We start from the raw sequence: 17245 nt of genomic DNA on the forward strand, positions 1-17245 counted from the left end.
CGCTGAAGGCGATGTGGCGGCCGCCATCTTCTCACCGTGCCCGCAGTCTGGGCGACCGCTCACGGGACGCTCCTCCGCCTAATTCACCTGCTGTAGAAAGGTATAGCTCGATTAAACTGATATTGCAAGATACAGCATAGAAGTAGGCCCTTCGGCCCAGCAAACTGACTATCATTCACCCGTTCACACCAATTCTACGGGCCTGAATAAGCGTCTCGACCCGAAACGTCACCCATTCCTCCTCTCCAGAGATGCTGCCGGACCCGCTGAGTTACTTCAGCATTTTGTGTGGATCTTCGCGTTAAACCAGCATTTTGTGTGTATCTTCGGTTTAAACCAGCATATTGTTGTTCATACACATCCCACTTTCTCATCCACTCCCTGCACACACTGGGTACAATTTACAGAGGGTCAATTAAACTCTTTGTAGGGTACGTTGAACAATCCCTGTTCCAGGCGTACACTGGCCCTATCCCCGAACCCCATCTCCGTTACATTGACGACTGCATCGGAGCAACCTCCTGCCCCCATGCAGAACTCATGGATTTCATCAACACCAATTTTCATCCTGCACTCAAATTTACTTGGACCATTTCTGACCCCTCCCTCCCCTTTCTTGATCTCACAGTCTCCGTCACATGAAATAGACAATTGACTGACGTCTATTACAAACCCAATGACTTCCACAACTATCTCAACTACATTTCTTCCCACCCTGCATCCTGCAAAGCCTCTATCCCCCTACCAATTCCTCTGTCTACACCACATCTGCGCCCAAGATGACGTGTTCCAAACTAGAATATCTGTGATGCCCTCATTCTTTCGGGAACGGGGGTTCCCCTCTCCCATCATAAATGAGTAGAGTGTGTCCCCTCCCATTAGTACGGAACTTTTGCATTTTTCAGCTTGAAATTGTGCAATATGGTGCATACTGTAGCGAGTCTTTTAACATACACTTGAATGCAATATATATGCTTTAAATTGGATTAGCTATGAATAAGGTTAGAGTAAATTATATTCCTAATTACATTCCACAGTACAGCCCAGGCTCTGATCAACAGGTGCAGCACACGAATGATCTTAGTGTATTCATTATGGAAATCAGATTATAATCAAGCACTTGGCCCATGTTGACCAACCTGGGTCTCACTGCACACCTGGTATTACTCCTGGCCCTGACTCCAGTTGCATACCTTCTCTCATTCCTGACCCTGAGTCCAGCCTTACACCTGGCCCCCTATTCTACCCTGATCATAGCTGCTTACCTGCTTAGGTTCCCAGTGCTGAACACACCCCTGGTCCCAGCTTTGACTGCACATCTAGTACTATTCCAGACCTTGACTCTGGATGCAAACTTTGCCTTGCCCCTAGCCCCTTTGCACTGACAATATATCTGGCCCACACATAAAGCCCCATATCTGACCCCCTGGACTTAACCTATTACATTCAAGTCCACGGGTGCTTATCTAATGCAGTAATCCTTTATGGGGCACTTCACAGACCAAATTATGGATAACAAAATTTGCTGCATTCATTGGCTTCCTTGTTATCTAACATGCTAGTTACTGTCAAATAAGTCATCAGTTGGTTGAACACAATTCCCATCCATAAAATTATACTCACTCAGCTGTATAGGTATTCTGTTACCATTTCTTTCATTTTCCATTACCACCCCTCTCTCTTCCCCCTCTCTCTCCCTGAAATCATTTTCACCCCTAATATTTTCAGTATTTTGCTGTCTTCCTCTCAGCTGGGCCTTTTCCGAAATGCAAAGTTCAATAACTATATATTTAAGCAATATTATTTTATTAAATGTGATCTTGAGAGTATATAATATTTTCTGTGGTATTCATAACACAACAATGATAAAAAGATCTTTGTTTTGATTGCACCTACCAACATGCATACATGATTACATTACAGTTAATATGTACCGAGGGCAAAGTTTTGTTCCAATGCTTCCCATTCCCAATTACTTCTACATTGAAGTGATTGAAATCCAAGTGAAGTTTAAATGGCATCATAAATGTAAAACCTCCGGAATGGATGATATTCATTATGTGGTTGGTTGGGGTCAGTATCAGCACAATTACTGTATTAAACTTTGAGTCTTCAGATGTCCTGGTTCAATCTAAAACTAAAGACAAATAATAATCTCCTCACACATTCCCCTGCAAGTATCTCTGTCACTCCTTTAAAATATGCCCCTTGTTTGAACAAGCTCTTAAACATCACATCTGAATCAGTTTCCATCTGATTACACTCCTTGAGGATGTTCATCTATGTGTTCAATTAATTAAACAACGAGAATGGGGACATTTCTATTCAACCTGTCAAAGGAATTGGGTGGAGGGTGTTAGAAATAGTCAGTGATGTAAACAAACAATAATTGAGTGGCAAATGACAATAGTGCTACCTTCCCAATATTTAACTGAAGGAAATAATGGGTTATCAAGGCTGTATGTTGTGACAGTCAGCCTGACACCTTGCATGTCATTTAATATTACACTTATCCCATCCCCCTGGATATTCCGGATTAATAAATTAAGGTTTTGTCAACTAATTACAAATCAGGCTAATTACAATCAATAACATTAGCCAACTCCGAAACATGAAGCGCTGAGCATTGGGATCCAGACCGCGGATAACTGGCCTCAGTTCCCCGCTCACATCTGGCAGTGTTCTCCGTGGAGCGTTTTTGAAAGGGGGGGAAGGCTGAGCAATCACTGATCACTGGCCTTGGGGGGTACCCGGTGAGGGAGTGGAGCAACCGAGTGGGGAGAGGGTGTGGAAGAAGGGTGTCCCCCCTCCCAGGGTAGGAACATTTTGAATTTTGATGTATTAAAATCATGTTTTAGTGCATTGTAGAAGTATGATTTCAATGTTTTTTGTATGAAGTATTTTTAAGAGGTAACTTTTTAAGGGGTAACTTTATCCACACAAAGGGTGGTGGGTGTATGGAACAAGCTGCCAGAGGAGGTAGTTGAGGCAGGGATCCCGACATTTAAAAAAAAACTTAGATTGATACATGGATAGGACAGGTTTGGAGGTATGGACCAAAAGCAGGTAGCGTAGCTGGGACATGTTGGCGGTTGTGGGCAAGTTGTGCCGAAGGGCCTAATTTCACACTGTATCACTCTATGACTACATTATACCTCCACCATGCATGAATGCGTCAAAATCAAGTGGTCGAGTTTTATTGCCATATACTCAAGCATAGAAACATAGAAAATAGGTGCAGGAATAGGCCATCGGCCCTTCGAGCCAGCACTGCCATTCAATATGATCATGGCTATTCATCTAAAATCTGTACCTCTTTCCTGTTTTTTCCCCATATCCCTTGATTTTGTTAGCCCCAAGAACTAAATGTAACTCTCTCTCGAAAACATCCAGTGAATTGGCCTGCACAGCCTTATGTGGCAGAGAATTCTGCAGATTCACAACTCTCTGTGTGAAGAAAGTTTGTCCTCATCTCAGTCCTAACTGCCCCCCCCCCCCCCCCTTTATTCTTAAACTGTGACTCCTGGTTCTGAACTCCCCCAACATCGGGAACATTTTTCCTGCAATTACAGTAAGTGAAAATCTAGCAGGCAAGCAGGATGCTTTCTCCAACCACCTCCATTTGAAGTCCACTATCTTCCACCGTTTCTACCCAGTGCTTGGTACTTACTTCCAGCAGCCACTGGTTGTCCTCCAGGATGCACTGAGCCGCAGCCTGATCCATGCCGGACACCTGGGCAAATTTGGCACAGAGACTTTCATGGCAGCGGTGCAACGCTTCCGACGCCTTGCACTGAGGCTGCTCCATGGCCGGAGCTGAGGTGAGCGACTCGCCAGCCCGGCAAACACTCGCCAGCCCTGCTCCCCGTCCGCATCTGTCCCTGTCGCTGGTTCTGCTTCCAACACTCGTGGCCCATGCAGTTGATACGAGTTTTGAAATTTTCGTTGATCACAGAATTTCTCACAACAGAGCGAGAGTAATTTGTGATCAGCGTGAGAATTTGGCGAAATGCATGGGAGTTGGCAGACCTGCCTCTCTATCCCCCTCTCCCCCCCCCCCTCTCTCTCTCCCCCTCTCTAACTCTCCCTCTCCTTCCTCTCCGCCTCTTTTTCTCTCCCACCTCACTCTCATCCCTCTCCCGCTCCTCTCAACCCCCCTCTCTCCCCTCTATCTGTCCCCTCCCCCTCCCTCAACCCCCTTTCTCTCCCTCTCACTCTCTCCCCCTCTCTCTTCCCTTCTCCCCCCTCTCTACCTCCCTTCCCCCTCATTCCCCTAACTCTCTCTTCCCTCTCTTTCCCCTAACTCTACCCCCCCTCTCTTTCCCCTAACTCTCCCCTCTCTCCCTCCTAACTCTTGCTCTCCCTCCCTCTCTCCCTCTTTCTTCTCTCTCTCTCCTCTCCCTCGCTTCCCCCTCTCTCTTTCTCCCTCCCTCTCTATCTCCCCCTCTCACCCTCTCCACTCTCTCCCCCCCCTCTCTCTCATCCTCTCTCCTCATTTCTCCCTCCCACCTCACTCTCCCCCTTGCTCTCCCCTCTCTCTTTCTCCTGTCTCTCTTTCTCTTTGCCCCCCCATCTCTTTCCCCGTTTCTCTTTCCCCCTCTTCCCCCTCTTTTACCACCCCTCCCTTCCCCTCTCTTTTACCACCCCTCTCTCCCATTCTCTCCAACCCTCTCTCTCTCTCCCCTCTTCTCTCACTCCATTCACGCCCCCTCTGTCTCTCCCCTCTCTCCTCTCACCCCCCTCTCTCTCTCCCCATTGTCTCCTTCCCCTCTCTCTCTCTCCACCTCCCTTTGAGAGTCTGTCCCTTCGACACAGAAACTCTCGCGGCAGCGGCGCAAACGAGTCAGACTCTTCCATGGACTCTTGCACTGCTCCATGGCCGGAGCTGCAGCGAGCGACTCGCAACCCCGCAAACACTCGCCAGCCCCGACTCCCCGCATCTGTATCCGCCCACTGCTTCCATCCCTCCCTCAGCCCCGGCTCTTCAACACCCGCAGACCATGCAGTTTATCTGAGTTTTGAAATTTTCGTTGTTCACAGAATTTCTCACCACAGAGCGTGAGAAATTTCTGATCAGCGTGAGAGTTTGATGAGGGCGTGATTCTCACGCTCAAAGCGTGAGAGTTGGCAGCCCTGTCACCTTCCACCCCATCAGCTGTCGCGTACAACACTGAATCCTCCGAAATTATCCGCCACCTCCAAGGGGATCCCACCACTAGCTATTTTCGCATCTCCACCCCTTTCCACCTTCCGCACAGTCTGTGTGGAGTTTGCACATTCTCCCTGTGATGACATTAACCACTATGCCATCCTATTGTCAAGGAATAAGAGAAAATCCTATAAATTATGTTATTTTACCAATATCCTGTACTATAATTTGTGTAACCATACAAGTGGTGCAGCCCATAGAGCTCCTGCTTCACAGGGCCAGAGACCCAGGTTCAATCCTGACCTTGGGTATTGTCTGTGTGGAGTTTGCACATTCTTCCTGTGACCGGTGAGTTTCTTCTGATCTACTCCCACAACCCAAAGACGTTTGGGTTAATTGGCTGCCGTAAAATCCCCGCTGGGGTGTAGGGAGTAGTTGTGAAAGTGGGGTAACAAAACTAGTGTGAAGAAGGGTTTCAACCAAAAATGTCGCTCATTCCTTCGCTTCATAGAAGCTGCCTGTCCCGCAGTTACTCCAGCATTTTGTTTCTATCTTCGGTATAAACCCTCAACTGCAGTTCCTCCTACACAGAAAGTGTGAAGGTTGATCAATGGTTGGTGTGGGCTCGGTGGGCCGAAGAGCCCGTTTCCATGCTATGTCTTTAAACCAAGTATCATCTATGCGTGATTTGGTGGTAGTTTTGCCTCTGGGTCAGAACATTGTGTGTTCGAGACCTGACCACAAAAATTAAAGTCTTAACACTCTGCAAACGAGTCACATTGTTGCAAGTGCTGTCATCTGGATGAGATATTTTAATAAGATTATTAATTACATTGGTAAGAGAAATAGAATAGAATGCTATTTATTTTCATTCAAACCTAGGTTTGAACGAAATATAATTTCTGCAGTTTTTTACATTACAAAACAATCCAAGACCCACACTTAACACAGTTTACATAAACATCCATCACAGTGAGTCTCCAACATCTCCTCACTGTGATGGAAGGCAAAGTCTTTATCTCTTCCCTTTGTTCCTTCTCCCGCGGTTCAGCAGTCCAACTGCAGTGTCGAGGCGAACTGGGGCTCCGATGTTATAGCCCCCGGCGGGTGATGGTAAGTCCTGAGGCCGTTTAAGCCACGCCGGGCGATGTTAGGCCCCGGCTCCATGTCCTTTAAACCCGCGGTTCCAGCGGGAGAAGTCGCCGTTGCGGAGCTCGGAAAAGCGGTCTCCCACCAGGGACCTGCGAGCTCCCGATGTTCCTGTCCACCGGGTCTGCGGCCGGTGCCTCCGAACTCCAAAGTCGGGTCGCAGCCGCACGCCACCACAGCTCTTCCCGCTCCGAAGTTGGCCAGCTCCGCGATCTCAGTTCCGCAGGCTCTGCAACTGGAGCCCTCAGGTTAGTCCCGGCCGGAGGTCGCCGCCGGCTCCACGATGTTAGGCCCAACGACATCCGAGACCCGACAGGGAATAGTCGGGTCCCCGCACAGGGAAGAGATTTAAAACGGTTTCCCCCACAGCACCCCCCACATATACACAGCTAAAAAAATAATAATAAAAAACTCAAGACATACATTTAACAAGACAAAAATAAAAAAAGACAAGACGACTGTAGTCGAGCCGCTGCCGTTAGGCGCCGCCACTCCCACTAAATTATGACATATGTTTGACATGCAAGAATTTACCTCTGTGTTCTGGCCCACATGTCAATAAACATCAGAACCATATTAGAAAAGCACAGAAAAGTTAAGATGTCCCCAGGCAGCAGGGCATTCGAATAAAAGTCCCGAGAGCAATATGATACACTTGCACTCAACTGTTCTCTGAAATGGCCACTTGATTTAAGGGAAATATATGCAATAAATGCTAGCATTACCAGCAAGTCCATGGCATTAAATTTTAAGTTGCGACATTCAACCTGTTACAAAACTGAGTAACGGAAATCCAATTGAATAGCTAGGCTAACTGATGTTAAATATAGATCTTACTTTCTGTCCAATTATAATTGTAATTGACTGCGTAAAACTATATTAGAATTGTGGATTAGACTTTGTGAGACGTTTAACATCTCTTTGCTCCCGAAAACAACTGCTGATGCTGCTTTATAAAAAAAGACACCGAAAGGAACTGCGGATGCTGGTTTACATCGAAGATAGACACAAAAAGCTCGAGTAACTAAGCGGGTCAGGCAGCATCCCTGGAGAATATGGATGATATGTGTTGAAGAAGGGTTCCAACCCAAAACATCACCAATTCCTGTTCCCAGGTATGCTACCCAACCTGCTGAGTTCCACCAGCACTTTGTGCAAAGACCATATGATTAAATTTGCTTCTGAAACTCTTTCCCCAAAAGATTCTTCCAATACTTTCCAATAAATGACGTGGGGCAAATGGGTAGGAAGGAGAACGCTAAAATTATGTACTAACTACAAAATGAAACTCACTGAAATAAATGGAATTACAAAGATTTATTGTGCGAAAGATTTGTACATATAAATGGAGAGAAGAAAATAAAAAGAAAAAATATCACTATCCAACCATTGACCTCTTCCGTCCTCTCTGTTTAACTTCATCAAGCTTTTTTATTACAGGAGCTGACTTCTTGGAAGCGCTCGAGTAGCTTGTCAGGATGACTTGGAACACGCTTTCTGTATTGGGGTGACTGCTCAGAAATGCTTTCTCCAGCACATAAAGGTCAACTCCTTTATCCTCTGGCAGAGCAGAGATAAAACTCAGTCCAAAATCAATTAGTACCAATCTAAACTGTTTCTCAGGCTGACGTATCATCATGTTGGAAGTGGTGAGGTCCCCATGAACAACATCCTCATCATGCATTCGTGCAAGGATCAGGCCAATTTTTTCAGCCAAGGGAAAAAGTTGTTCTGTATCCTGTTTTGACTTCTGGACTGAAGCTACGTAGTCACGGACGGTTATAGCTCCAACTAAATCTTCAAGGTAGATACAACTTGCATTGTAGTCCACAAAATACACCACAGGGGTTGCAATACCTAAAAAAAAATAAAAAATTGACTTTTAACAATTTTATTCATCATCTCATGGATAATATGTCTCATGCTGAAATATGACTTGAGTGCTTGCAATTTCACTCTGCTTTAGCGCCCAATTCACCAATATCATCGTGCTATTTGTAAAACCTAGTGCTCATAAGTAACTTATAAGGAGCAGAATTGGGCCATTCGGCTCATAGCATTTACTACACCATTCGAAGATGGCTTATCTATTTTTCCCTCTCAACCCCATTGTGTCATCTCCCCGTACCCTTTGGTGCCCTTATCAATCAAAAACATATCTTTCTGCTCTTTAAAAATACCCGATGACTTGGCCTCTACTGCCATCTGTGGCAATGAATTCCACAGATTCACCAGGCTCTGGATAAAGACATTTCCCCTCATCTCTATTCTAAAGGTACATCCTTTTATTCTGAGGCTGCCCCCTCCAGAACTAGACTCTCCGACTACTGGAAACATCCTCTCCACGTCCACTCTATCAGGCCTTTCATGGTTTGGCCTAATTCTTGCCGGACCAAGAAAGTGGGAAGAAGGGTTTACTTTCAGATTGGAGACTGACCAGTGGTGCGCCGCAGTGATTAGTGCTGACTTCCCTATTATCTGTTGAAGATATTAACAATTTAGATGAGACTGTAGAAGGCATGATTAGCAAGCATGCAAACAACACCATCAGTGATGTTATGCTGAACAGTGAAGAAAATTGTCTTAGGTTACAAAAGTATCTAGATCAACTGGTAAAGTGTGCCCAGGAATGGCAGATAGAATTTCTCTCAGACAAGTGCGATGTGATAAGCTTTTGGATGTTTTGGGTCCAATTTTGGGCACCATATCCAAGGAAGGATATGCTGGCTCTGGAGAAGGTCCAGAGGAGGTTCACAAGAATTATCCCAGGAATGAGTAGGTTAACATATGATGAGCGTTTGACGGCACTGGGCCTGTACTCGCTGGAGTTGAGAAAAATGAGGGGGGAACCTCATTGAAACGTACAGAATAGTGAAAGGCTTGGATAGAGTGGATGTGGAGAGGATGTTTCCACTAGTGGGAAAGTCTAGGACTAGAGGTCATAGCCTCAGAATTAAAGGACGTTCTTTTAGGAAGGAGATGAGGAGGAATTTCTTTAGTCAGAGCGTGGTGAATCTCTGGAATTCTTTGCCGCAGAAGGCTGTGGAGGCCGTCATTGGATATATTTAAGGCAGAGATAGATAGATTCTTGATTAGTACAGGTGTCAGAGGTTATGGGGAGAAGGCAGGAGAAAGGGGTTAGAAGGGAGATAGATCAGCCATGATTGAATGGCGCCGTAGGTTGCCGACCCATTTTAAACCATGTCCTTAAAGTTTTGAATCTAATGGTTGTAGCTATGCTATTGTGGCTTTTTTATTGTTTATTCTATAAAAAAAAAGAATTATGCTAAAAGAAACCAAAAATACATATAGGACTGACAAAATTAAAATTCAATTCAATTAAATAAAAATTATAAAAGCATGACACCAAAATGTATTAAACTAAGGCCACAGGTATGAGCTAAATGTATAAATTATGGCCAAAATAAAAACCTCAAGTGCAATAGAAATTAAAACTAAATGCATAGGTAGTTAAGTTTGCTACAAAAGTACATACCTAAAATTTATTAATAACATGTCCTTAGGAACAGGATTGCTTCTGCCAGATCCTCTTTCATTGAAGCCCTTAAATCTAATTTAATTATTTTCAGTGCAGAGAACAGTCTCTCCATGCTGACCTGAGTGGGTGGTATGGCTGTTACTATCACAGCTGCAAATTTTCCTATTTTTGGATAATCGGGATGACTTCTTGTTCTGCAAGTTTAGATAAGCGATCATATTTCAGATTTACAGTCTCTGAAATTTATGTTGAGGTCGGTCAGAGTCGGGACTTTTTTACCGACACCGACAGCACCAAAATTGCTCCGACGCGACGACTCCCCAGCCCTGCACACAAGAGGGTAATATTTAGAAAAAGCTGACTGTTGAAGTGATGGAGTCAACTCCATTTAGAAGACATTTGGACAAGTACGTGGATAGGAAAGGTTTAGAGAATGGGACTAGCTTAGTTAGGCACGTTGTGTGATGAGTTGGGCTGAAGGGCCTGCTGTATAATTCTGTGACCCTCAGATTTGACTGTCCAATGACATCACAATTCACAAACCTCCCAGCAGCTGGCTGTTTAGGGAACAAGATGTGCCCAGTTTTCCTTGTCCAAGTCAGATGTGGTGGATCTGCTCTGATCTCAAGACTGAAATTTTAAGCTGGACACCGAGCATGCAAATTCTACCTCCAAAATTCTACCTCCAGATTGCAAAAGTCAAAGGCAGCACAATGTTTTGTTAGCATAAAGCACATTTGATTTAGAATCCACCATAAAAAGAGGGTTGGATCGCAAATCAAAAGAAAAGATTTCAACAAATAAAAATTTAAGAAAAAACTGCAAATTTCTGAAATTAGAAATAAAAACTGAAAATGCAGGAAATTTCATATTAGTGGTTAGGCAGCATTTGTGGAAAAGAAACAGAGTAAACGTTTCAGGAAACAGAGCCGTTGAACGTTGACATAGTCAATGTCCTCTTGTCTACACAGATGCTGCTTGACCTGCGCAGTTCTTCCAGCAAGAAGATAGACACAAAATGCTGGAGTAACTCAGCGGGTCAGGCAGCATCTGGAGAAAACAGTCTATAGAAGGGTCTCGACCCGAAACGTCACCTATTCCTTTTCTCCAGAGACGCTGTCTGACCTGCTGAGTTACTCCAGCATTTTGTGTCTATCTTTGGTTTAAACTGGCATCTGCAGTTCCTTCCTGCACAGTTCTTCCAGTAGTTCAGTTTAGTTTAGAGATACAGTATAGAAACCGGCTTACCGAGTCCACACCAACCACCGATCACCCTTGCACTAGTTCTATGTCCTACACACTAGCAGCAATTTACCTCAGCCAATTAACCTACAAACCTGCACTTCTTTGGAATATGAGAGGAATCCGGAGAAAACCCACACGCTCACAGAGAACGTGAAAACTCTACAGAGTAAGCACCCGAGGTCAGGATCGAACCCGGGTCACTGACACTGTGAGGTATAGAGCAAATGTATCCTTCTTTAGATAGGGAGACTAAACCTTCACACAACATTCCAGTATGTGGAGTCACTAGAGTTCTTTTTAATTGCATTAATACTTCTTTAGTACTTAGAATGAAGGCCAACATACTATTTATTTTTCCAACTTTTACTGGACCTGTACCGTTTTCGTCTTTCACGATTACTCTGCTTTCCTACATTTGACATTTGTTTCCACTTAATATTCCTTCATCACATAAAGGATTGTCAACTGCTAGTTAAGGCTCCAGCACTGATCATTGTAACACTTCACCAGCCAAACCTTTCCATTCCGAAAATAAACCACTAATTAACTAATGTCAATCTATCCATGCTACTAGATTACCCCTAATCACACATACATTTTCTTTAATAACCTAATGCAGCAGCTAATTGAAGCAAAGTCTAAATGCACCACACCCACAGGCTTTCTGGAGCACTAGTATGGGTGTTGTGGGCTGAAGGGACTGTTTTCCAGAGGGCTAGTATGGACATTGTGGGCCGAATGGATTCTTGGGCTGGCAGCTCAGTCACACAAGCCTGTTGTGCTGGCAGCTCAATCACTCGCGGCTGGTGGGCTGGCAGTTGACTCACGGCTATACATTGAAATTCCATTTCAAGTGCATTTTTTTACCACTTCAAGCATGTTGCAAGGCCACCAAATTCAAGTGCAGTTTCATACCATTTCAAGCAGGGTGCAAGGCCAATAAAGACAGCAAGTCGTGACCTCTCCCTCCTCCATCTTGCAGAGACTGAGCCACGCCCACACTTCTGGGTTTTATAGTCCCTCCCCGCTTCCTACCAGAAGGGGCGTGGCCGTCATGGTGTGATTGACAGGAGAGAGAATCTCAACATTTTTAAAACACTAATAACTTTTATTTTTCATCGATGGGAAAAATCCTCGGCACCTGATGAGCGGAGGGGGACTGAGTAAGATGGCCAAAAATCACAGCCGTACGTGGTAGCGTTTTTCCTAAGATCAATATACAGCACAAACAGGATGTGGTCAAGATTAGACTTTTAATTATATAGACGGCAAGGCAACTAAGGCATTCTCAAACCAACTTTTCAATTAGGCAAAGCATTCTCAAACCAACTTTTCAATTAGGAAAGGCAACGTTAATTAGGCAAGGCAACGTTAATTAGGCAAGGCAACGTTAATTAGGCAAGGCAACGTTAATTAGGCAAGGCAACGTTAATTAGGCAAGGCAACGTTAATTAGGCAAGGCAACGTTAATTAGGCAAGGCAACGTTAATTAGGCAAGGCAACGTTAATTAGGCAACACAGCTTTAACATTTCCAAACCAAAGGCAACACAGCTTTAGCATTTCCAAACCAAAGGCAACACAGCTTTAGCATTTCCAAACCAAAGGCAACACAGCTTTAGCATTTCCAAACCAAAGGCAACACAGCTTTAGCATTTCCAAACCAAAGACAACACAGCTTTAGCATTTCCAAACCAAAGGCAACACAGCTTTAGCATTTCCAAACTATATTTTCAAACCACATTAAGGGTGCTGGCAGGTCAGTAAAACCACTCATAGTTTAGTACACATGTGTTCAGTGTTATTTACAGCTCAGACTGAGAGACATGACCCTCTCGCTCCCACATCTTGCAGAGACTGACTGAGGCACTCAACACTTCCGGGTTTTATAGTCCCTTCGGAAGGGGCATGGCCTTCAGGAGAGAGAATCTCAACATTTTTTATACACTAATAACTCTTTTATTTTTAATCGAGGGGTAAAATCCTCTTGTCCTGCGCGGTGGAGGGGGACTCCGAGTAAGATGGCCAAAAATCACAGCCGTAAGTGGCAGCGTTTTTTCTAAAATCAATATACAGAACAACATGAAGTGGTCAAGATCAGACTTTTAGTAATATAGATATCGTCTAACCCCAACCTCTGATGTTCCAGAGAGAGGCACAGGCAATTCCTAAAACCCAGAGGCAGAGGCTGAGATTCCCACAATTTTTTTGCCAATTAAAATTAACACTGGAAGCTCACTGCAACATCCTAAACTCAACCAGACACAAAATTCTGATGTAAAAGTCTTGAATATTCATTGAAGTTGAGGCAAAAAAAAAGGTCAAGGGAAAACACAACAAAATTTATAAACAAGTATTGAAGTGACAGAACAACTGCAATTTAAAATTACAAATTTTCTTTCAATGAGTTTTCATTTCAAATATTAACCATTTGTATTTCAGAAGTTGACAGCCTTTCTACTTCAGCAAACAAAAGACATTACAATATGATGAAGCTGAATTTTAGTTAAAATATAAAAAGATATTAAATAGGTTTCTGGGCTAGCTTATAGCTTATATTTAGTGTCAAATTAGGCTTGCCTCAGGTTGCAGTGTGTGGGATAATAAACACCATAGCATTGTCTCCCAAGGGACAAGCAGAGAGAAAGAGCTAGTCACATCTTTGAAGTAAGATGCCATAAACCAAATGGCCAATGTTTATGAGGGACCAAATGACAGAGCTAGGGTGATCTCTGTGAAGATAAAATGGCCTTATCCAAATAGCCAATGTTTCAGGGAAGTAGAAAGTTGAAAGCAGGGAAGTAGAAAGATAAAATGTCGTAAACCAAATGGCCAATGTTATCTTGTAACATGTAAACAAAAGGCCTTTGATGTGATGCATTCTGTGGAAACCTTTCTCTGTACCTCTGACCATGACTAATGTCTGAAATGTGCTAAGGGGACAAAAAAACACTATATAATGCGATGTAATTCTGTTGTTCAGAGAAGGTGAACGGAGGACGGTCAAGTGTCTGTAATGGTCACTTGACTGGAGTCCTCCCTCCTTCCATCGGCCGATGTTAAGTAAAGTTTTGATCTGGTCTACCAAACAGTTTGTGTGGTGTCTGTTTATTAAGAAGCGAACCTGGTTTAGTAGTTAATAAAGTAGCTTTTTCAAATAGACACTGACCAGCTTTCCTGCACCGGAGGAGAGATCGTACTTCTTGAACAGTCCTGCGATGCGTGAGTTTCTTGTCCAGAGCAGAGTGACGGTAAGATTTGGGGAACCGCTCTTTCACAACGGTTGGCTTTCCAAGGAAATGTCCCCTGTAAATTTTGGATTCAGCGCCTTGTTTGATCATCTGGAAATGCTGAAGAAAATCTTTGACACGGAGCTTTGCGAGTGCCCCCAGGTCATCCTGTTGCAGAGTATCGGTCGCCATGGTGTAGGATGTGCAAGAAAATCTGCAGTGAAAATCAAACGCATGAAAAAGGTGAATCAAAAATTCAATACAAGGACCAAACTCAAATATTGAAGATGATGAAATGCAATTGGAAAATTTTTAAAGCATAGGTCAGAAAGCAGAATTTACATTTCAGGTGTTGATCTTTTATCAGAACTGTTTTTCTCGTGTTAGAAAATGATTTTCATCCAAATTATAGTATTGGGGAAAGGGGGCAGAATCTAAATTTGAGGGTTATGTGTGTACTTATGATTAATATATAGACTGGTGCTGTTGCAAAATTGAAATAACTTTTTGTTTTTAATTGATTAACAGTTATGATTTTTGCTTGATGGGGAACAATACATTTTCTTTTAATTCCACAAGAGTTTCAAGGGACATGAATTTTTGTTATCCATTTCCATGTTTGAACATACCCCAATAGGAAAATCCTCTCTCTGCTATTGGCCTGCAGCTGAAGTCCAACTGCATTAGGTCAACCCTTCATTGTACACCTGTGTTGGAAGAAACTACAGATAGACACCGAAGATTAAACCGAAGGTAGTCACCAAAAGCTAGAGTAACTCAGCGGGACAGGCAGCATCTCTGGAGAGAAGGAATGGGTGACATTTCGGAGCGAGACTCTTCAGACTTTTTTTCTACCCTCCCCATTGAATGGATCCCTTTGCCACCGTGCTATGGACAGCTTCCACACTGTACCTGTCGGGCAGGAGCAAAGCTCTGGAACTATCCCTTAAATTCTCTTCCCCTCCTCTGCATTCACTTCTTCCCTCCCTTTCTCCCTGTTATTCCTGACCTCGTCTCCTTTCTCCTCTCTATCTTCTCCCCTCCCGTCTCCCTCTCCCTCCCTTACCTCCCCATCCCATCTCTTCGCCTCCTCTCACTATCCTCCCCCCTCCCCACTCTTTCTGTCCTCCCCGCTCTCCATCCACTTTCGTGCGCGACTGCCCTGTCCCCCCTCCGCTCAATCGTCAATTTTCCTCTCACCTCTTCTTCCCAGCGTTTCTCCAAACCGAAACATAAGACGGTTACATTGTAAGATCAGCCGCCAATTCGGTGCACGATCCCTAAGCAGGCCCGATCTCGGCACAATCCTATATCCCAGCGCCAGTGGTGTCGCTGGGATGACCGGTGCCCGCGGTCCTCCAGTGTCCCGGCATCGACTACGGCTGTGTGACGCTATAGGTGTCGCCATCTTTAATCCTGGCATTTGCTCGCTCTATCTTTCCATGCACTTCAAGCATTGGTTGAACACTTCCATTTGTGTCCCATTTACATGAAAACAAACCAGTGACTGGAATTTGGAACTGGAACCAGTTTTTTTAAATGTGGGTGTGGATGGGAGGGATTGGGGAGAAGATGATGGGCAAATGGAGCCAGATGGGAAAGATGAATAGAGGAGAAAGAAAACTAGGTGGGCAGGTGTGTATGGGAAGAGAACACTTGGGGATGGGTTATCTGCTATAGGGGGGTTGCACATAAGGTCATCGAGTCAAAGGGCGTGACGCACGGAGCACGGACATGGCAGCCTCCCACTGTTAACACACGAAACGCTACTTTCTTACCTGTTAAAAATCGTCGAAATGATCAATTTTTGCGTTGTAAATAATTGTGGCGGGTGACTGAGTGCCCTGAACCAAATGCTCTAGTATCCTTGCTCTGAATCCGAGCAAGGTGTAAGCGGCCGATGGAGCACATCCCTCGGGACAGCACCCCCATGGTCAGCGCTGTCCAGTCACGGCCGCTCTCCGCCCCGTCTCCCTCTGTGTGGCCGCACTGCCACGCGCTGTGGGTCAGCAGCGCCCACACACGGGGCCGGGTGGAGCGGGGCAGCAGACACACGGGCGAAATCCTGGCAACGTCCCCGTCAGCTGCAGCAGAGTTGGGGGCAGTCTGGTCCCTCCGCACGCCCACAGTCACTGACCCCCCCCCCACCGGCACCCCCCCCCTCACCGGCACCCCCCGTCCCTACTCCCCCCGTCCCTATTCCCCACCGACCCTACCCCCTCCCCCGAACCGAACCCTCACGACCCTCCCCCTGACCGCGGGGACAGACGGCCCGGGGTCTACGAGTGTGGAACCAGAGCGTGGAGTCCAGATGCTGGAACAGAAGAAGGGCTGGCTGTACTGGCAGCCACAGTATGTGCTTACCGGACGTTCACCGCGTGTACTCCAGACGGCGTTGCGTGGCAATAGTACGGGTCACGGGTCGTGTCCTCGACTGCCGTGCAACCTCCCTATAGTCTCAGCCTCAACTATTCTGTCAGCTTGTTCCATTCACCCACCAACTTTTGTGTGAAAAAGGTTACCCCTCAGATTCTTATTAAATCTTTTCCCCTTCACCTTAAACGTACGTCCTCTGGTCCTACTCTGGGCAAGAGACTCTGTGCATCTAACCGATCTATTACTCTCACGATTTTATACACTTGATCTCAGAAAGGATAAGTCAGAAGATTGGTGGACCGGTGGTGGGGAGTTAGCCGCTTCAGATTCCGTGGCATTAACATCTCTGATAATCTGTCCTGGGCCCAGCACAGAGATGCAATCACGAGTAAGGCATGCCTGCGCCACTACTTTCTGCGATGTTTAAAGAGATTTGGCTTGTCACCAAATGCTCTCAACAAATTTCTATAGATGCACTATTGCACTGGTTGCATAATGACCTGGTGCTGTATTTCCAACATACAGGGGCGCAAGAGGCTGCAGAGAGTGGTGGACACAGCCGGCTCCCTCGTGGGCACAGCAATCCTCACCACATTGAC

General features: G+C 45.1%; 1 protein-coding gene across 3 annotated transcripts; it reads right to left on the minus strand.

Annotated features, from left to right (window-relative positions):
- Positions 1 to 7596: 7596 nt before the first annotated feature.
- Positions 7597 to 16257, minus strand: tp53rk (TP53 regulating kinase). 3 transcript variants are annotated; one of them, XM_033041859.1, is made up of 4 exons: positions 15471 to 15659; positions 14900 to 14977; positions 14210 to 14484; positions 7597 to 8155 (listed from the first exon to the last, which is right to left on the minus strand). In XM_033041859.1, exons 3-4 carry the CDS (start codon positions 14460 to 14462, stop codon positions 7677 to 7679), a joined length of 732 nt encoding a protein of 243 aa, XP_032897750.1. In that variant the 5' UTR covers positions 14463 to 14484; positions 14900 to 14977; positions 15471 to 15659; the 3' UTR covers positions 7597 to 7676. The 3 variants fall into 3 exon arrangements, with proteins under 3 accessions (XP_032897750.1, XP_032897751.1, XP_032897749.1); XM_033041860.1 differs by lacking the exons at positions 14900 to 14977; positions 15471 to 15659 and adding an exon at positions 16049 to 16257; XM_033041858.1 differs by lacking the exon at positions 14900 to 14977 and having other exon boundaries at positions 15471 to 15637.
- Positions 16258 to 17245: the final 988 nt, after the last annotated feature.

The sequence above is a fragment of the Amblyraja radiata genome, chromosome 23, assembly GCF_010909765.2.
Source record: "Amblyraja radiata isolate CabotCenter1 chromosome 23, sAmbRad1.1.pri, whole genome shotgun sequence".
NCBI lineage: Eukaryota > Metazoa > Chordata > Chondrichthyes > Rajiformes > Rajidae > Amblyraja > Amblyraja radiata.

What these genes read in the sequence shown, in the direction of transcription:
- tp53rk (XM_033041860.1), bottom strand. Translation starts at nt 14,462, where the DNA reads ATGGCGACCGATACTCTGCAACAGGATGACCTGGGGGCACTCGCAAAG. An exon ending in CCTCCGGTGCAGGAAAGCTG is followed by an intron (nt 8,156 to 14,209) that starts GTCAGTGTCTAT and finishes ATTTTTTTTTAG; the next exon opens with GTATTGCAACCCCTGTGGTG.